The sequence below is a fragment of the Gymnoscopelus braueri genome (assembly GCF_963280865.1).
Source record: "Gymnoscopelus braueri genome assembly, chromosome: 16".
NCBI lineage: Eukaryota > Metazoa > Chordata > Actinopteri > Myctophiformes > Myctophidae > Gymnoscopelus > Gymnoscopelus braueri.
This window is the reverse complement of record NC_137616.1, coordinates 34,276,326-34,298,694: the sequence shown is the minus strand read 5'-3', so window position 1 is coordinate 34,298,694 and position 22,369 is coordinate 34,276,326. Positions and strand designations below refer to the sequence as shown.

Genomic DNA, 22,369 nt, shown 5'->3' with positions numbered 1-22,369 from the left:
GAGTAAGTGTACTTACACTACTGCTGAGAGTACGAACGTGAACAAATGGACCCTCCCATTTTGGTTACATTTGTACACTAGTTACAAATGGGTAGAATTAACACTGATGATTATTTTTCATCACGAGAGTTGACACATAAATTCGGCTGTGTCAAGTCATTTGACTTGTTTGCTCACATGGGGTCAGGAAGGGCACTCGAAATTATTGCGGCGGAATTGGATTTTTCCGTTTGTTTTTCCAGACAAAGCGGAGTAGTAATTGGTGAGTCATGTAGTGCAGGTTTTTGAGGTGGCTTCACGCCCGGGGAAGTTGCAGTAATGTCGACATGTTGAGCCAACCAGGTGCCCTCGCTAGCAGTAAAAAAAAGGAAATTGCCCAAACTTCTTTTTTTGAATTAAAAGATACAAACTTTTCGTCTCGACTTCCTCTGGTAATTCTGTCTTTCTGAGGGTGAAACATTTCATGCACATCAAACAATAACAGCTAATAATAGCAGTTGTGGAAAGTAACTAAGTACTGTACTTAAGTACAATTTTAAGGTATTTTGTACTTTACTTGAGTATTTCCAATTTTCAATTCTTTTACTTCTACTACTCCACTACATCTCAGAGGCAAATATTGTACTTTCACTCCACTACAATTATTTGAAAACTTTAGTTGTTGCTTTTCAGATATAAATTATTACAGTATATTATGAAACCACTTTAGCCCTATTTTATACCGTGGCTATTTGAAAATAGCAGATCTACAAGCTATAAAGATCAGCTTTTTTCAAATATTTTTGTACTTTTACTTTTGGTATTTTAAGTACATTTTGATGCCAATACTGTTGTACTTTTACTCAAGTACATTTTTAATTCAGGACTTTAACTTGTAAAAGAGTATTTCTGTATCGCAGTATTGGTACTTTTACTTAAGTAAAGAATTTGAGTACTTTTTCCACCACTGAATAATAGTAGTTTTTTACTACTATTATCAACTGAATTGTTCACCACGATAATAGCCCAGTCTGATGGTATATGAAAAAGAGCTGGTCTCCCACCCCTGGTATACAGTCTGCAGTCAGAGTTGTGTCTCCCTCCAGCATAAGACTGTGTGACGGTGGTGGTGGTGGTGCCTGCCTGGCTGTGAAGGGACACATCACCCAGGATGCTCCAAATTCTCTTGACATGTGATGACTGGCTGGTCGAGCTGTGTGATGCACATAGCGCTGTTAGCACGTTAGCTGTTCTGTTAGCATGCAGTCAGCATAGCAGACTGTAAATCGTAGGCTTTAGAAGACCGCTGCCACGTTTTTGAACAAATAATGCAAACGTGTGCAGAATCATGGGACAGGTTACTGTAAGTGTCAACGAGGGAGAAAAGATGAGAGAGAGAGGAGAGATGTGTTGATTTGAACACGTTCCGTGGAGTGATATTGGAGTGATTATTGTTCTACAGGCTGTCACATGATTCATGATTCATGAGTCTTGTGTCTTGTGTCTTGAGCTTTCTATGTATAGCTTCTATGTTATTCCAAGTGTGGCCATGTGTGCATGATTTGAGTACACAGCACAGTCAAGTCAACTTGTGCTACCATTTATGGGTGTAGCGGTTCCATTTAATCGATTATAATGAGTAAATGATCTTAATAAAATTACTGATTTTCAATAATACCAAAAATAACAGACCTAAAAGCTCACAACACGTGGTTTAACAGACTTCTCAATGTAGTCGTCCAAAACGGTTACTTTTCAGGATTTAAATTAAAAAATAGCAAAAGTAGCAGATCTACATGCTCAAATGCGACGCCTCGCGCCTCGCTTGTGGATCCTCTACTTTTAAAACTTTTGTCTATCACTGTAGTATGATCAAGTAGGACATTCATTTACGAAAAAACAGTTCGTTTTTAGAGTTAGAGTTCAAATATGGAGATGGACAGCAACGATATACAGTATAAAATCGATTATTCGATTAGTTGAAAAAGTAATAGATAGAATAATCACTGAGAAGATAATCGACAGGTGCAGCCCTGCTAACATTAGCAGCCCAGCTACCATCCTTATGCAGAGACGCTGGCTAATACTATGGTACAAAGGCTCAGTCACCCCCTTTGCCACAATAACAATCACAGTGCATTACAGGGGGAACTTTATGCAAAAAATAGCCAGATGTATTAGATCAGCTATTGTTGGCGTGACACTAAAAGCATAAATCGCTCTTTTGCCAAAAACGATAATCACGGTTTCCCCCCTTCAATAACCTCATAATCAGACTCATTCCCTTATACCCTCTGCATATTCATCCAGTCCGTCACCTCCTGCAGCGCGGGGACAATGTAATACCCTGATCTTTAGAAGGTCAAAGGTCGCTCATGGTAGCTTGGCAAGGTGACAGCCCTGGTGCAGCTGGAAAGTCCCACGGAGTCAGGGGCTCTGGAACAGGTTCATGCCACCCGGGTGTCGGGGATGGGGGGAGGGGGGGGGGGGGGGGCATAAAACAGGAACGGGGGATGGTAATGAAGGAGCTAATTGCTTCCAGTGGATTTTGAAATCGAACCCCTGGCCCTGGCGCACAGAGGCAGGCAGAACGCAAATGGAATATTGATGACTATGGAGAAAATAAGGGAAAATGACCCGGCTGTATGATCGATACCAAAGCCACAGATCTGCCGCCGAGCATGTCTCAACAGGCAATACATTTCCCCTGGTTATTATAGATCAGTATACACTTACAGTGGGTTTAATATTGCTGAGGTGCACACATATTACATTATATCAATTTGCTCTCTCTATTATTCATAGCAGGGATGTTGCATCGATCGCCTTTATGGCTGGCATGGTAACTGTAATTACATCTTTATAATTAAAGATACATATGCAGAGCTTAAACATGCCATAACAAAGACTGGTAGCCCTTCAAATGACAGCTGGACCTTTTGTAGCTGCACAGTATGTTACGGTCTAACATGGCATTTGAACAGTTCAATGCAAGAACATGACAGGTTTAATTGCTTTCCCCTCTTTTGGAAATAATTCATTTTTAAATGTCTATCCAACCTCAGCAGTTCGACTAGTAAATATTCAGTCCAATGCATTCGAGACCCATCTGTTGCTGCATCAAATTTTGATGCCAGAATGCTGCCGTGTAAATTACTCCCTAAATTGAATGGATTATTCCCAAAATGAAATAATCCATTTTTGGGACAGTTTCAGCTACCTGGAAATATTCAGTTTATATTCCTGGCACACAGAGACAGTTTTTTATCCTCAAAGCACATCTAATTTGTAAGAATAGGTCTTTGGATGACGCGTAACATCCACGGTAATCCATATTACGCTGTGCTTGTTGTGCTACGAAACATTTCATGAGAGTAGCTGTGAGGTCTCTCAAGTGTGTATAATCTCAGTGAAGTATATTTTAATACTTTTAACCCATTCAAACCGGGAACGCATCTGTGTAACCTCTTTAACCATTATTTTATACTTTGGATATTCAAATAAATAGCAGATACACAAGCTCATAGCGCGGCACCAAGTGACCAAATGAGCTTGTAGATCTGCTATTTTTTGAAAAATCGTGAAAATGTGTGCAAATCTTTGAATATATATATTTTTTAAAGCGAATATTTTTTAACTCAAATCTCTGCTTCTGGGGGTCCCTGGAACAACATATTTTGAGATGGAGGTCCGTGGCCAAATACATACAATTTTGGGGGTCCTTGACATGAAATAGTCTAGCAGCAACGTTTTCAGAAAACTGGCATTTGTAAAATCGGCCTCAGGTGTTAATGGGTTAAGTAAAAGTTTGAACACAGGCTTTTTCACTTGTAACAGAGTATTTTTTAGGTTTTGGTATTTGCTCAATGAAAAAAAGAAAAGAAATGCGAGTACTTCCTCCACCACGGTCTTTTCCCGTACCTGTGTAGCTGCTAACGAGATGACAAACACCTGCTGCACTGTTGCACTCCGGTCCTCTTGTGCAACTTTAATAACAATAAGTGAGCAGGATTCCCCGTGAAGGCGGCCCTTCGGCGAGCTCGTGACATTTGAGCAGCGATCCTCCGACAGACGGCCTAATTAAAGTGTGCGGGATGGACAGGCGGGTTGCCGGGGGAACGACCTCTCTTCCCCCGGGGTCAGGTGAGAGCAGACGGGATCAGGTGTCTGCATGGGGTTCTATCTTGACGGGATTATCAGTTCACTGGTTCCCAGCCTGTGGGTCGGGGCCCACTGGTGGGCTGGAGGGTATTGCAAGTGGGCCTCCCAAAACATGAATATGAAAAATTAATTATGTAAAAAGATAAATTTAAAATATCATGGTATTTTTTTCTTTCAAACCTTGAACCTTGGGTGTTTTCGTAGTGATACCAATACATAAGAACTTAAAGTATGCTACTTTGGTTCCACTGATCCAAGCCGGAAAACAATCGATTGATAATTAACAATACACCCAACTGACCACTTAACACTTTCAATGGGCCTAATGGAGCTATGAGATTCTTAGTCACAAGCTCTAATACCTTTCTTGATTAATTTGGGCATGACATTATAGGGATTTATTTTTCTTTTTTTTTAAATACCAAAAATAGCAGTTACTGAAAGCTCTCAACGCTTCGTGTTGAGCTTGTATATCGGATATTTTCGATTATTAGGCTTAAGTTTGTAAATATTAGTAAAGGTCACAGAGAGACGTAAATTGTGACCAATAGCATTGATCTATTTTTTTTTTTATATGGAGACATAAATACTCTTCACTTCACCTTCAACACATCTGCCTAGCTGCACCATTAGTCAGCATCCTTTAATCTAACAATGCACCTCAAGATGAGATTCTTGGTGCGTTTCCCATGCGTTATTGCTTTTTTTTTTTATAAGTGAAAGGAATGGCTCTGACATGCCCCGCAGACAGTCATCCTGCTATTGACAGCTAGTCTCAGCCTCGCCCCATGCCATTTGTCATCGGGGCTTTCACTATAGAGCCAAGGGGGTGAGAGGAATTTCAAAGTAGACATTAAGATTACTGAGGAATACATCCACATTTACGGTACATCCAACAACGTTTCATAAGCCGTCTGAGAGAGCATTTCTTGTGATTTATGGCCCGAGCTAAAGCCACTAGTCCTGAAGATTGATGGGGGACTCACAACAGTCTCAACACTTGCTTTATCTCTGGCAAGTCCCATATTCACATTAGTATTATTATTATGTTCTCCCTTTGAAACCACTGGGAGCCTAGCATCCCTATTCTATAGGGCTAACATTTGGCAGAAAATAGCAGATCTACAAGCTCGCAACGCGACATGTTGTGAGCTTATACAGTAGATCAGCTATTTGTGGTGAAGATATATAGTGTAGAGCGAGAACAGGCAAAACATTAAGATCAATAATTCACAATTTAAATGGTAAATGCTTGATTTAAAATGTTTTGCTATAAGAAAATACAAAAAATGTAATCTTCAGGCCTTACCATGAATTGTATGCGCAATTTGACTGGAACAAACAGATTTTCAATGTACAGTGCTGTGTGTCAATGGGAATAATGGATATCTATTTATTCCCCTGGTACATAAAGGCTTTCAGAGCCTTTTGTTTGCTCGCCATCCTGTTTCTCGTATCCTATATGCACGTTAAACAGAGAGAGATGTGAGTTTGATGCCACGGGAGGTATTACTTCCTGACCGGAATCATCATCCCGTCGTCTTCGTCTTCATCATCATCATCATCTTCTTCTTCTTCTTCTTCTTCTTCATCAGCATCATCAGCAACACCACCAGCATCATCAGCATCATACATTTTTTTTGTTTGTGTGTCTTATTTTCTCTTATTCTTCCTCACTCTCTGGCCCTCTCTCACACACACACACACACACACACACACACACACACACACACACACACACACACACACACACACACACACACACACACACACACACACACACACACACACACACACACACACACACACACACATCTTGTTCTGCCTCTACCCTCTCTATTAGGGCTATTATTTTCCTTTTGACTCATGGCACTCGTGGGCAGACGTGTGACACACTAATGTTCCCGGGTTACCATAAAGGAAAATGAAAGGAATTGATAGTGTTGTTGAATGCAGCAACAATGACACTTAACGACCCCCCCCCCCCCCTCTGGCCCGCCCCCCTGCAGTTATACGCTTTGAAAAGCCGCCATGGCTTTTCCGAGGCAAGGAGAAGGAACCGTCCGGGCGTATCCTTGACGCCGTGGTGGTTGCCTCCAAATAGCGCCTTATCCTGCTTCACACACATTGTAAATAATTGAGTCTTGAGTCTGACCTGGTTGTCTGTAATAGATTCACACACACACAGAGAACCGGGCTGGGACGGAGCGTCTCCACGAGGGCCCGCCTGCCGCTCGAGACACAGCGGCAGACGAGTGCGGTCACATCGCAGATCACAGCGAGACACGGAAACTATGATCCACTAGAACTTCTCATGTTGAAGCCGCTTTGTCTCTTTGTTTCTTTCACTCTTTCACTCTTTCTTTCTTTCACTCTTTCTGTGCGGTCCTGCTTTATTCTCAGCAGTGGTGTAAAGTAACTAAGTACATTAATACTCAAGTACTGTACTTAAGGACAATTTTGAGGTACTTTTACTTTTACTGGAGTATTTCCAATTTCCAGTACTTCTACTCCACTGCATCTCAGAGGCAAATATTGTACTTTTACTCCACTACAATTACTTTTCAGATATAAATTATGATATTATGAGACATACATTAACCACTTTAGCCCTATTTTATACATGAAAATAGCAGATCTACAAGCTCACAACGCGTTGCGAGCTTGTAGACCTGCTATTTTCAAACATTTTAGTACTTTTACTTTTGGTACTTTAAGTACATTTTGATGCCAATACTTTTGCACTTTTACTCAAGTAACATTTTGAACACAGGCCTTTTACTTGTAACAAGAGTTTTTTTTTTATATTGTGGTATTGCTACTCATACTTAAGTAAAATATCTTGAGTACTTCCACCACTGGTCCTGCTTTATTCTCAGTCCCTGTCCCTGTCACCCCGTTCCCCTCCTGTGCCCCATACGCAGTTTCTCTGTCTGCCACCATCTCAACTTACTCCCCGCATGCCCCACCGTGTGAAGAATGGGCCCAGGAAGTCTCTTTCCTCAGCGACAGGACTGATATAAAACTGTAAAGTCAGAGAACGGCTGCATTTTGATTTATGTATGCCATTAGCGGGGTGTATTGTTCCATCATAAGTGGTCTGTCTGTCTGGAGGCGGCATTGGAGACCTCATCTCACGGTCACACAGATAGGGTTTTATGATGTGGACTTGAACGGGTAGGATTATCGTGGCTGTGATTATGGCAGATTATGGATGCGTTTCCCCGCAGATGTGTTACTTTGATGTGACCATCGATCTTGTTGTCGCTTACCTCGCGGGACGCAACACAGTTCTCATGTTTATTTAGGTCACGCCGTGATTGATGCAGTGGGCCTGGGAAGGACGCCAGCCTGGGCCTGTCTCATGTTTAAAACATTAAAAAAGTGTGGGGTATGTATGGATACACGGCATAATGCTGGCGCTGATGTGTATACGCTGCATTTCATGGGAAGTGTAATTTTCCGCGAAAGTCCGCCGAGAGTTTTACATGTGCGTAATACTGGACTCGTGAGGAAAGCCATTTCCTGAGACAAACATTGTGAATTATTCAGCAGTGCACACAGCGGATGTGCTAAATACCCAGTTGACAAAAACACATTACCTTTTTGAACGTTATTAGATGAGGATCCCAAACGGCATGCCAAGGCACACATGATGGTGTGCCGTGACACACCATGTGTGCCTTGGGACTTTGTGAGAACCACACATTATTATTGCAATATACAGTATACAACTAGACCAAAAAAACAGTTATGAATATAATTTTCTAGATCAGTACTTTGTGCTCACTCATTTCCCAATAGAGAGACCATTTCTGTACCCTAAAATAAATATATTTTAACCACTTTCAACCAGGCGTCCCTATTTTTTGGGCATGTCATTAGTATCTACAAGCTCACAACATCTGAGCGTGTTAGTAGGGCTGGTAAATTAATATTCAAATTTCGAATATTCCTTTTTTTAAATATTTATTTGACAGGGACAATACGAAAAACTATGTATCAAGTTAGTTAAAACAAACAAAATATATGTTTTATTGGATCCGAGCACTTGATACATTGTTTTTTTTGTATTGTCCCTGTCAAATAAACATAAAAAAATTATACAAAAAAAAATATATATATATATTCGAATATATTCGAATATCTGCCAATTTTTAAGACCAATATTCGAATATCATTTCTGAGGAAAGTTACCAGCCCTAGCGTGTAGTTAGCCTATTTTGTAGAAGAAAATAGGGCTTAAGTGGTTAAACTCGTCATTTGGCATTAGTAAATAAAAATAAACGTTTAAAAGGGGATAAGAGCGATAACATGAATGCAGGTGTGCTTTAGATTTTGACTTGCTCTATGGTGTAGCTATACCTTTTGTAGGCACAAAAACCCCGCCCCCACTGCTTTAATGTAACCAATTATACATTTTTCTTTCATTCCAGCGAGGGAGGAGAACATCGCCACCTTCCGGGGCTCGGAGTACTTCTGCTACGACCTCTCGCAGAACCCCATCCAGAGCAGCAGCGACGAGATCACGCTCTCCTTCAAGACGTGGCAGCGCAACGGGCTCCTCCTCCACACGGGCAAGTCGGCCGACTACGTCAACCTGGCGCTGAAGGACGGCGCCGTCTCGCTGGTCATCAACCTGGGCTCGGGGGCCTTCGAGGCCATCGTCGAGCCGGTCAACGGAAAGTTCAACGACAACTCCTGGCACGACATCAAAGTCACGCGCAACCTGAGACAGGTAACTGGTGGGGAGGGAAGGGGAGGGGGGGTGGGGGGAGGCGGCTGTTGCCGGGCGGAATTTTGGAGACCATAATATATAGGCTCCGATTTTGCCGTCGATATTTAGTGGCTTCAGTAGAATTCGCAGAGAGCCGTCACTTTTCTTCTGATTGGTTGTTTCATTTTGCATCACATGCAGTTCAGAAAACATTTTTATCTCTTTACGATTACATGGAATGTTTTTTATTTGATTTCATCTCGTTTTATTTCCATTCTACATAGGTGAAGAATGTATATATATAAATATATATATACTGTATACATGTATAGACGCAGGGCAATTGTGATTGATAGATCAGTCTACATACATTATTATGCTAGGTATCTTTCTCTATACTTCTTATCTGTGTTGAACTTACTTGAGCTCCCTTATATTAAACTTATCTGATGCTTCTACTTTGCTCTACACTCCTTTATGCTGACACTCCTATCCAGCGCTGTCACTATCTTCCTGCCGTCAGAAACTTTATTTATATTCATCTGTAGAACATGGGCTTTGAGTTTAAGGCCGGGCAGCGTGAGTAAAGCCTCATGATGTCCAATACTTTACAGTATAGTGCAGACGATCTACGTTCACAGATTGCTTGTTACACATAGGGATGATTGTCAGATTGTGCATCTGTATCTAATCACAATTGTCACTTACCGCTTAGCCTTTTCTTAATGCAACTTGGGACGTGGATTAGTTCATATCGCTATTATTTGATGGAGCTATGTTTTGATGGAGCTATGTTAGCGCCGTCTTCTCTGACGCGAGTTCCTAAAAAGGAAAAGATAATCAAAATATGATGTTTCTAGATGCTGAACGAACGTTAATAAGATGCGTACATACAGACCCGGACCCTTTTTTACCCCACAGCTGCATAATTAATGTGAAACAGATGTAAGGGCTCAGAAAAGTTGAGCAAATATTGAAAATACATCTAACCACTTTGGAGTTTTGTTCCCTTTTATGAGAGTGAGGAAGTTTGAAATAGTATATCCGTTAATGAAATCAATTAATGACTGCAAATAGCACTCCGTGGGGTGTAGCTTTGCCCGCCTGGCTTACAGGGGCCATATAGAGCAAGTGCGTGTCACCGATGGTAGAGACAGTCAATAGTGAATAGTGGTGTTGCACAGACAGAGGGGAGTGGACTCTTTACACTTGATCGACTTGGTCGACCTTTAGTATGTCTGCCAGATGAGACAGCACTTAAACCTGCTCTCTCTGAGCGGGGGAACAAGGAAGTGCTGTTTTCCTGACACAAGCCGACAGTAAAACTCACCCTACAGGTTAGTAAAAGGTTGTAGCCCAACGCTCCCCCCGGGACGCACACACACACACACACACACACACACACACACACACAGAGACACACGCACACACACACAGGCACGCACGCACAGACACACACACACACACACACACACACATGCAGCTTAGAGGTTTAGAAGTTATGAGCCGAGGGACTTGTTTATCTCTTTCCTCTGTCTATACCGTTCTACTTTCTGTCTTTTACTACTTCTATTTGCTCTCAGGAAGACACGCTTTATTAGGCTACGGGTGAAGAAACACTACAAGGTTTGGTTTAAAGATTTGGATCAAGCCATCCTAACACAAATTTAAAGGATCATTCAAAGAGTCAAAGTCCCATAACATTACTCTTTCTCTGAGAGCTTTGCAAGGACCAACGATTTGTATAGGATGGTTTTGTCAGTTTCTGGCAATCTGCAGTAAATCCTGTAGTGTTTATCCCCCTTTTAATACTAACTCATTCATGATAGAAGTCATTTTTTCTTTACTACTAACCAATATCTAACCAACTAATGTACTAACTAACATCCTCTTCTTCATCGTTGGTTTTTCGTTCTTTGGTTTTCTCTCCATCCTTTATATTAACAACGTTTTTTGTTCACTATTCTTTTGATTTCCTTTCTTCCCCCTTTTTCTGGAAAGCAATCAGGCATTGGACACGCTATGGTAAACAAACTACATTGTCTGGTAGATATCATTCTTATTGTCTTTTTTTGGGTTTGCCGTGTGTCCCCTCCCCCCTCTTCTTTTACTCGTTCTCTTTGAGTTCCATCCTAGACACTCTTATCAAAAAATGAGGAGATGGGTTTGTATTACCAAGGCAGTTCTTTCTTCACTTCTTCTTCTCAACTTCCTCCCTGACCTGCCAACAAGCCTTCTTATTCCTACCTCCCCCCTCCCCCCCACAGTCCCCCATCCTTTTTTTCACTCTAGCTTTTTTATTTTTTTTACCCACATCGCTGTGAAGTTCCAACAACTTAAACAAATAAAGACAACCCCCCAAAAAAAGGAAAAAAATAACTAAACGATTTGACCTCTTTGTCTTTGTCAGGGGGAGTTACCTTTTGCTTTTTTTTCTTTTTTTTTCACACAAAAAGCCCCCATTTTTTGTGAGGACTGTCGTCAAGAACTGACAGAAGCTTGCCACAATTTCCGACAAAGATGGTGGCCTCAACCTCGACACTGAGCCCTAACAAAAGAGAAAACAACCAAAAATGGCAACCCTTAAACCTTCATTGCGGGAGCTCTGACAGTTGTTTCCAGCTCACTATGGCGCATGGCATGCCCATTATGTCACATGACCCACTCACCCATAATAATAACCACTAACACTCTAATTCACTCACTCACCTTCCATCTGTCATTCACTCTGCTCTCCCCTCCCTGGTTTTGTGGCATGCTGGTGTTCGTGTGTGTGTGTGGCGTGTGTGTGTGCGCGTGTGCGTGTGTCTCTCTGTGTGTGTGTGTGTGTGTGTGTGTGTGTGTGTGTCGTGGCTTACCTTGATCCATGATACCTCCCCTGGGCCCATATGCATAACACTGATCTAGGATCATTGGTCTAAGTGACAGTACACAGTACAATCCTGGGTGTTAATATAACTCTGAGCGTACAAACGGACCCCCAATCCGTACGATGTCCTCCCAAGGCGTCACGTTTTGCCCGCTCTGTCGGTAGCCCTGAAACGTCACGTTTTGACATGACGCATGCTGACAAAACTATGCCTAAACCTAACCCTAATCCTAACCCTAACCTCTCAAAAATATACCTAAACCTAACCATAACAAGTGGTGGAAAACGTACTCAAATTATTTATTCAGTAAAAGTATCAATACTGCAATACAGAAATACTCTGTTACAAGTCCAGAATTAAAAATTGACTTGAGTAAAAGTTCAAGTATTGGCATCAAAATGTACTTAAAGTACCAAAAGTAAAAGTACAAAAATGTTTGAAAATAGCAGATCTACAAGCTCACAACGCGTCACGATGCGACGCGTTGTGAGCTTGTAGATCTGCTATTTTCAAATAGCCTATGTATAAAATAGGGCTAAAGTGGTTAATGTATGTTTTATAATGTAATAATTTATATCCGCAAAGTAACTAGTAACTAAAGTTTTCAAATAATTGTAGTGGAGTAAAAGTACAATATTTGCCTCTGAGCTGTAGTGGAGTATAAAAGTATTGGAAATGGGAAATACCTCCAAATTGTTCTTAAGTACAGTACTTTAGTAAATGTACTTAGTCATTTTCCACTGACCCTAACCCTAGCCTCACAAAAACTGTGCGGAGAGAGAAAAAGAAAACTCGAGAGAGAAAACAACATCTCACCCACGGTGGGATTCAATCACGGGAGGTTCGGGTTATTAGCTAAGCGCTGCTCCCAGGCTATCCACCGAGACAGGCCAATCCTTTGACTCGAGTATATAGTGTTTGAAGCTCCAATACGTGCCTTGTAGTTTTAGTTTTTGTAGTCTTATAGTGACGCATTTAGGGAGTGAACACGACAGAGCGGCAATAACTGACGCCTATCTGTGTGAGAATGTGTTGTCCCGTGTGAGCCGAGGGATGACATTTCTACTGCTGACTTAATATCCCACGAGATATTGTGCTTTGATCTTCAGGCAATAGTACTTGTCAACCAGTATGTGTTCATTATCCAAACACAGGGTAAACATTTCTCAATAGTCTGGCAGGGAGACCACCTCCAACCACTGCAGTTGTTAGTTATATTGTATTACCATACTCCGTACAGATTGGTTAAAATAACATATTGTTAACTGAAATAAGTTCCGGATTGCAGCTTTAACACTCAGAATTCTACTGTGTAAGAACTTCACTACGGGGAAAAGAAAAGGGCTTAATCGTGTCAGAGACCAGCTCTATAGTATTCTGAGATAGTGTTTGAATATGGTGCCCTTGCTGTGTCGAATGTGCATGGGCTGATGCATCCTTGGGCTTGCTCAAGCTATGTATGACATATCATCAAACCACTTACTCCTTACATGTGCAAATATATGTTTTATTTGCCTCCTGACCGTGAAAACCTCGGTTTGCACATATATGTGGTGTGTGAAGCCTCCCTTTGTTATGCATGTGCGTGGACTATGTAATAACAGGAGAGCGAGTTGAGGATGCAGTGTGTGTGTGTGTGTGTGTGTGTGTGTGTGTGTGTGTGTGTGTGTGTGTGTGTGTGTGTGTGTGTGTGTGTGTGTGTGTGTGTGTGTGTGTGTGTGTGTGTGTGTGTGTGTGTGTGTGTGTGTGTGTGTGTGTGTGTGTGTGTGTGTGTGTGTGTGTGTGTGCGCGCGTGCATGCGTGCATGTGAGAGAGAGAGATTGTGCGTGTGTGTGTACAGTATAAGGTACACACATGCGTGTGTGTGTGTGCGCCAGTGTGTGTGTGTGTGTGTGCGTGCGTGTGTGCGTGCATGCCTGCGTGTGAGTGTGTGTGTGTGTGTACATGTTTATATGGGTGTGTCTGTGCGTGCGTGCCTGCGTGCCTGCGTGCCTGCGTGCGTGAGTGAGTGAGTGCGTGCGTGCGTGCGTGCGTGCGTGCGTGCGTCTGTGAGTGTGTGTGTGTACATGTTTATATGCGTGTGTCTGCAGTTACCAGATGAAACCCGAAACCTAAGACAAGTACAATCAATTTGTCCTTGGTTTGAACATTGTACTAACCCCCCTCCCCCCCAACCTGAAGTTCCAGAACCAAACCTAGATCTCCATACTCTTACCCCCATCAAAGATAAAGAAAATATGCTTCTGCCATATTTTCTTTACCTGTCCTGTGATCCTGTAACTTTGAAATCCATTAACAAGATAAAAGACGCTGTCTGATTTAGAAAAAAAAGAGAAAAATCGCATCACGGCCGCCAAGTGATCCAACGAATGGCAAAAAGAGAGATCAACCAAAGGAAAGTCATAGAAGCTCCTTTAGATGCAGACCAAGGAAAAAGTGGCGTGTTTTTACGCGCAGCACACCGGCCAATCCCAGAGTGTAATGGCCTTGGCTTTGGTTATCCCAACAGGTGACTATCTCTGTGGACGGCATCCTGACTACGACAGGGTACACGCAGGAGGACTACACCATGCTGGGCTCCGACGACTTCTTCTACGTGGGAGGAAGCCCCAGCACGGCCGACCTGCCCGGCTCGCCGGTCAGCAACAACTTCATGGGCTGCCTCAAAGAGGTAAGGAAGGACCGCTGTGATGTACTGGACACACGCACGCGCGTGTGCACACACACAGCAAAGATTTGCAAAGATTTGAGTTAAAAATGTTCGCTTTAAAATAATATATTCAATTTGCACACATTTTCACGATTTTTCAAAAATAGCAGATCTACAAGCTCATAGCGCGGCACCGAGTGCCGCGCTATGAGCTTGTAGATCTGCTATTTTTGAATAGCCAAAGTGTAAAATAATGCTTTTTTAGCTCAAATCAAAAAATGACACAGATGCGTTCCAGGTCTCAATGGAACGCATCTGTGTCTCACACACACACACACGCACACGCACACGCACACGCACACACACACACACACACACACACGCTTCCTTACAAGGTTGTTATCATGAGCAAGTGTGAAACTACACCAACTGCAAAATCCTGATTGTTAATTGAAATGAGTATGTGTTGTGTGTATTAACACTGAGGGTTTGACTGTGTACCCCCCCCCCCCCCCCCCTGTATTTTTTATAGCAGTCTGAGCGTGTGAAAAATTGTTGAACTCTTTCCTGTCATGGTAACATGGGGGAACAGTGAGAAAAACAAAACGTGGTAATTGCATTATCAATTAAAGCTGCTGACTTTGCAACGAAGGAGGAAGTATCAGACTTTCAATACCCCCCCCCCCCCCCCCCCACCTCCCCCTTAATCTAATTCATAAAGCTCACTGCAGTTTGTGTGTGAGAAAATACCCCAAATTGCCTCTGTCACATGTAATTTGCTGCATCAGCCTGAGTGCACAGCCAAAACGCCTCCCAGTGGGCAATGATCTGAAAGATATATTTGCCTGGGACGGAAAATGGTAAAGGCTTTTGTTGTAGTTTCAGACGTTCATAATGTATTTACAGGCTCCTTTTGGTTTGTGAGCAAAAGCCAAAAAGTATATTAAATGGCCTGTTATTTATACTTGGCCCGCCATGACTCATTCTGCAGCCTGTGATGCTAATAAAACGCTGACCCCGACGGCTCGGAGGACTTGTTAAAGAATAAAGAGGTGGGGGAAAAGAATGGATCGATTATGCCGGCCGGCCTAGTCAAAGCCTTGAAAATTAGCATCGTATTTTTATTGGACTCTAAGTGCCTCTGTGTTATTTACAGTCTTTCTCGGTGCACGTTGGTTAGCTGCTCGGAGTCAATAAGCGTTGTCTTTTATGTATTATGGGCATTTGCAGTATATGCTACTGTGTGCATGTGTGTATTCACTGCTTGTCTTTCTATGAACGTGTGTGTGTGTGTGTGTGTGTGTGTGTGTGTGTGTGTGTGTGTGTGTGTGTGTGTGTGTGTGTGTGTGTGTGTGTGTGTGTGTGTGTGTGTGTGTGTGTGTGTGTGTGTGTGTGTGTGTGTGTGTGTGTGTGTGTGTGTGCACGCGTGCGTGGTGGAAAAAGTACTCAAATTCTACGTACCAATACTGCAATATAGAAATACTCCGTTACAAGTAAAAGTCCAGAATTAAAATATTACTTGAGTAAAAGTACAAAAGTATTGGCATTAAAATGTACTTAAAGAACCAAAAGTACTAAAATGTTTGAAAATAGCAGATGTATGAAATAGGGCTAAAGTGGTTAATGTATGTTTCTAAATATCATAATTTTTATCTGAAAAGTAACTATTAACTAAAGTTTTCAAATAATTGTAGTGGAGTAAAAGTATAATATTTGCCTCTGAGATGTAGTGGAGTAGAAGTAAAAGTATTGGAAATACTCAAGTAAAGTACAAATACCTCAAAACTTTACTTAAGTACAGTACTTAAAGTAAATGTACTTAGTTACTTTCCACAACTGTTCGTGCGCGTGTGCGTGCGTGTTATCATAATGTGCACGTAGGATCGCATTTACACGTGAGTTTATTGACCTTGGCTTGCTATCAAATTTCATTAAGCCCTCCTCTAACACATGCTGAACATCTGCATTATGGCGCCATAATGAAGGCCCGTTCCGATGGTATCAGACACTATAGACCATTATCTCCCTTATGGCTGAGCCTACATTTGGCCATAAATGTCCAGTGTTAATAAGATCATCTATCACGACTGCCTTGTATATAGTACATAGATTGATGTAAAGCCATATATTTATTCATCCTTATTCATATTGATGGCTTTTCACAATAACCTCTACATTGTTCCTATAGCTGTTTATCCTTACTTAACTTTTCTCTCTCTGCACCAGCTTTTTACAAGCCTACTTTGGCTTAGATAAAGAATTCTACTTATGATACAGTCCACAGCTTAATCCTCGCATCGGGCTGCCTCTTCCTCTGCCTCACGTTGTTATAGAAGAGCCAGTCAAAATGGATGCCATTGACCCCTGACTGCTGCCCTGAATTGGGATTGGCTGTAGGAATACACCCTCTCTCTGCCTTTAGCCCTTACATGATAATGGATTGAACCTCTTCTGTGATGACGCAGGGCCAGTTCAGGCTAATTTTGTTTATTTATAGCCCCATGTCAGTGGAATTGTGTTGCTAGGGAACAGCTTTGGGTCCAAGTTGATTTCCTGTCAGGCTGCTGATATTCAGTGGTGTGTGGAAGTGCAAAAAAATGTCTAATCCTCTAACCTCTTTTCAAATACCCCATCCAAAGCTGTGTGTGTGTGTGTGTGTGTGTGTGTGTGTGTGTGTGTGTGTGTGTGTGTGTGTGTGTGTGTGTGTGTGTGTGTGTGTGTGTGTGTGTGTGTGTGCGCGTTACCCATAGTAAAGTGTGTCACAACTCGAGTCACCCTTGGAAATTCTGATTCCCCCCTAGGCTTGCCACTGTACGACTTCATAGGGTATTGCAAGTGGCCCCCAAATAATTGGCTAAACACTACGATCTTAATTACAATATAACATTAATATAAAAACAATCATGTAAAAAAAAAGTTTTTTTTTCCTTTAAAACCTTAGAGAAAAAATAAATCTTGGTGATATCCACATGTTCTGAAAATTCAGATGAACGCCGCCAACGCTTTTGCAATTTTCAAGTGGGCCCTGATCCACAAAAAGTTGACAAACGCTGGTCTACAGTATATGACATAATATCTATGATGAATGAATCCAAATTTGTTCAATGTTTCATCCCAACCAGAGCCCCATTGACTTCCATTATAAAAGTTAAACATTTCAAAAAGTGGGGAAAATAGTGGAAGTACATCTGTGGCCTATACTGTCAGTGTGCAGAAATGTACACACACACACACACACACACACACACACACACACACACACACACACACACACACACACACACACACACACACACACACACACACACACACACACACACACACACACACACACAGGGTATAACATGTCTCAACAGTAAGATGATATCTGTGATAATTCAACCCTCTCTCTCTCTGTACAGTACTGTAGGTACATGTCTGTCTGTCTGTCTGTCTGTCTGTCTGTCTGTCTGCAGGACACATGTCCTGCAGACATGTGATTCATTCAGTAAGTTTCTGGGTTTGACAGGGGTCAGGGGTCACTTCATCCAGGGACTGATGTCACATGGAAGCTGGCTCCGCCCACACGTCAACACTGGGCAGTAGATTGATACATAGTTTCCGTACTTTCTTAGGTACAGTACTGGAGTATTTCCAATTTTCAGTACTTATACTTCTACTCCACTACATCTCAGAGGCAAATATTGTACCTATTCTCCACTACGATTATTGAGCTTGTAGATCTGCTATATTTACACTCATATTACGAAAACGCCAGGTCGGCTGCCACGCCTATTTGTAGAATCACTTCTACAAATCAAAAAATAATAAAAACATACATGCATGTACTGTACTGCTCAAAGTAATGAAGGGAACACTTTGATCCCTTAATTATTTTGAGAAGTTTTTGTTAGTGTTCCCTACATTTCTTTGAGCAGTATATATACAGTATAACCACCAGACCTACCCACCTGCCTACCTGTACACATAGACCTATTTATCTACTACCATTAACCTCTGACATAGCAACAGCCTCCAACAAACAAACAAACAAACAAACAAACAAAAACAGCCAGATAGACATATAGATAGACCATGAATGACTGAAAGTTTTAATCAAACAAATACAAAACACTAAATCAAACAAGCAAAAAAAAGAAACCCAACATGTTTCTCCTGTTCCATTATTTGTTCCAGTATGATCGTACTGTTCGCCACCATTGTCGTCTGTTGGGTGTCATGGCTGCCAGTTCCCACTTGATGTTGTGTGTGAGTTCAGACTGCTTCACACCGTACTGAATAACTGCTAGCTTACATAGCATCTTCAGAGTAGGACTTAAGTCTAAGACGTAAAGGTCATCGTTGATATGTGGGATTTTGAATATTCCAACGTTCCGTCTTTGGTGTCCTCCAAAGAAGATGACACGATCTCCCACTACGCAACTGTACATCCAAAACCTCCGACGCGGTCCTTTCCCCTTGGGCGCAAGCTTCGTCCAGGAGAAGGTCTCTGGATTGTATTTACATGCATGATAATGCAAGGTCTGGTTACTGATGGTGCCACCACGTATGTATAGCTCTCCATTGTAGGCATAGGCTGAATGATCATAGCATTCTTCTGTAAGAAGCTGTGCAGAAGGTGTGTTCAGCCAGCAGTTGGTCTCTGTGTCAAACACTCTAATGAAGTTATAGTGGTCCAAAACCCCAACCCCAAAGCCCCCAAATACAAACATCTTTGTCCCGATGATGGTGGCAGAGTGATAACATGAACCAAGTGGTAGAGTTCCTCTGGGGTTAATTAAAGACCAGACCATTGTGCTGGTGTCCAACTTGTAGATGTCATTAGTCAATCCAGTCCATCCAGTCAGCTGGGTCAATCCTCCATGGATAAACATGACCTTCTCCAACACACAGGCTGAGGGGTAGTAGTACCTCCCCTCTGGAACAGTCCCAGAAACCCTGGGTTTCAACCATCTGTGGGTGTCGACATCAAATGCATAAAGCACATTGCAGTACTCCCCTCCCCAGTGTCCTCCCCAGATGTAGACTGTATCTTCTACCAGCACAGCTGTGTATCCGTCACGCATGGAAGGAACCTCAAGGTGACGTTCTCCTCTTCCAGGTGTCGCTGACGTCAACTTACTCCAGCGTAAAGACACTGTGTTGAAGACATGCACATCAATCTGGACAATGTCCTTCTTGCTGTCCCCAAAAAAGGTGTACAACTTCTGCTCACTCACTACTACAGCAGCGCGATTACCTTTCTTTGGAGCTCCTTTCAGGTGCAGTGTCCACCGTAACATTTCAACAGTAAAACAGTGGATGTAAGAATAGTGACTTCAGTACTGCTCTGTACAAGAATACACAGCTATTGGTGCGCGCTGTCACTTATATTGTTACAGCGGCACCAATGTGGTGCAAAGCTTGGCCAATCCATGAGGCTTGCTGTTTGGGTTGGCCAATCAGGTTAGCCGATGCCGCTCTCCTAATATGACGTCATGATCACTATAGTGTGGAGGTTTCTTTTTGGGGGGGGGATAAAACTTATGCCAGAGGTTTTATTTTGAAAAATACTGTTTGAGGGTTTTTCTTTGTTTTTTTTTTAGTTATAAACATTGACAAATGACAACAGGGGGCGGAGCTGAGTAACTCCAATGAAGGACGAGGACACTCACAAGCGGCCGGGACAAGCAGGTCAAAAGTTGTGGAAAAAAATAGAAACATGGTTTCTATTTTTTTTCTAATATTCACCAATCAGAAACATACATTAAATCAACATCCTCATATTACTTTCTTTCTTTTGTACACATACACATATGCACATGCACGCACACGCACATGCACGCACACGCACATGCACACACACACACACACACGCACACGCACCCGCACACACACACACACACACACACACACACACACACACACACACACACCTCTCTCTCGCTCTATCTTTCTCTCTCTCTCTCTCTCTCCAATTTACAATTCAGGCACTTAGCAGACACTCTTAATCCAGAGCAATTTATAGTAAGCACGAAGTAATTCATCAAATGCATAGAAATAGTCATCTAGGATCATAGGTAAACCAAGAACCTCTCATCAGTCTAAACAGTATAATATCAAAAACATAATAATCATCTCTCTCTAACTCACTCTCTCTTTCTCACACACACACACACACACACACACACACACACACACACACACACACACACACACACACACACACACACACACACACACACACACACACACACACACACACACACACACACACGCAGTGTTAAAATGCCCCCTCAGGATGTGTAGTGAAGTGAACTGTGGGATTATAGATCAGAGATGGGCGTGGGAATGAGACAGCGGTCAGTAATCCAGGGCAAACGTCCTCCTTCCCAGCTGTGTTCCGTGCACACCATGATTACTGAGGCTTTGTCAGGCAGACACCACCTGAAACGCTGCATACACAGTCAAATCCTTAGCGTTCAATTATCTCTGGCGGTGTACAAGTGGAACCAAAATACCACAACGTAGAAATACTCTGTTACAGAGCAGTCCAGTATTCAAAAGGTGCTTTGCGTAAAAGTACAAAAGTATTGGCATCAAAATATACCAATCGCGTCTCATCTTGACCCGTTGTGAGCTTGCAGATCGGCTATTTTCAAATAGCCAAAGTATAAAGCTGAAGTGGTTTATGTGTGTTCTGTAATAATATTTAAAATCTAAGTATCTAGTTACTAAAGTTTTCAAATAATTATAGTGGAGTATAAAGTAATACTTGCCTCTGAGGTGTAGTGGAGTAGAAGTAAAAGTATTGAAAATTGTAACTACACCAGTAAATTAAAATAATACCTCAAAATTGTACTAAAGTACGGCAATTGAAGACATGTACTTCCACCACTGCCCATAAGGGTCCGTTTGGTTCCATTTGTACACCGTCAGAGTTCAATGAACACTGAGGATTTATACAGTGCCTTTTGTTGTCTCTGGGTCTGGGTCATGCTGACCTGTGTCTGGGAGAGAGAGCTGCATGTTCTCCTGAAGTCAAATGAGTAACCTGAGCACACTGTTATTATATTGGCAGTATGAAATGAGTGCAAAAACCACTGCTGCACCAAGCAATAAATGGCGGAGGTGGTTAGATTTCACCCTGCGGCGCAGAGGGACAGTGTGTGCTGTATGTCGGACTGCTTGGAGCCTTTGTTACACACCAGTATGTCCATTTGGCCTTCCCATGTCTTCATGTTTCATATTAGCTCAACTGTCGTGACTCATGCTCCACCGTTGTGTGAATCGCATAAAAAAATGTTGGTCCATTTTCCATTTTTTTAGATCCTCGTTTAAAGGGTTAGTTCAGATTTTTTGAGTATTTTCTGTAGGAAATACTTACCATTAATGTAGTGGTTGCAAAGGTATTAATTGATTGCCCGAGTCCCGTGGTCAGAGTTATGGTCCGGTTCTGATAAATATGAAGTAGTTCCGGTAGATTAGTAAATTTGGTGACCTATTTCTACCATATAGTGCAGGTTTTGTTCAATTTCAACCCCTCTGTCACATGGTACTAATGTTTGTGTCCAGAATCACTGCGCCGCGGCAGCCTACTCACGCACAAAATATATGACACAAAAAATAGTACCATGTGACAGAGGGGTCGAAATTTAACGAAACCTGCTCTATATGGTAGAAATAGGTCAACAATACAAATGACGCTAGTTTTTTTAATTAATTTATTTTTAATGAGCGGCCCCCACCAAATCTACTAATCTACCGGAACTACTTCATATTTATCAGAACCGGACCATAACTCTGACCACGGGACTCGGGCAATCAATTAATACCTTTGCAACCACTACATTAATGGTAAGTATTTCCTACAGAAAATACTCAAAATATCTGAACTAACTAATATAAGGTCCTTATACATCGGGAGAACAACGAATAAACAACGTGAAAATGTGTTGGAGAATATTACACATCAGACTGTTAAGGTGATGGTGATGCCTCATCCATGCAGAT

At 42.0% G+C, this 22,369-nt stretch overlaps 1 protein-coding gene across 1 annotated transcript in view; it reads left to right on the top strand.

The window, feature by feature from the left end:
- The window catches only part of nrxn3b (neurexin 3b), a gene marked incomplete at its 5' end in the record, with an annotated part of 438,954 nt that overhangs the window by 91,351 nt on the left and 325,234 nt on the right, over nucleotides 1-22,369 (top strand). Inside the window, 3 exons of the mRNA XM_080453658.1 lie at nucleotides 8,577-8,878; nucleotides 10,859-10,882; nucleotides 14,237-14,398. Of these exons, the coding sequence (XP_080309784.1) occupies nucleotides 8,577-8,878; nucleotides 10,859-10,882; nucleotides 14,237-14,398 (488 nt within the window). The remainder of the gene's footprint in view (nucleotides 1-8,576; nucleotides 8,879-10,858; nucleotides 10,883-14,236; nucleotides 14,399-22,369) is intronic.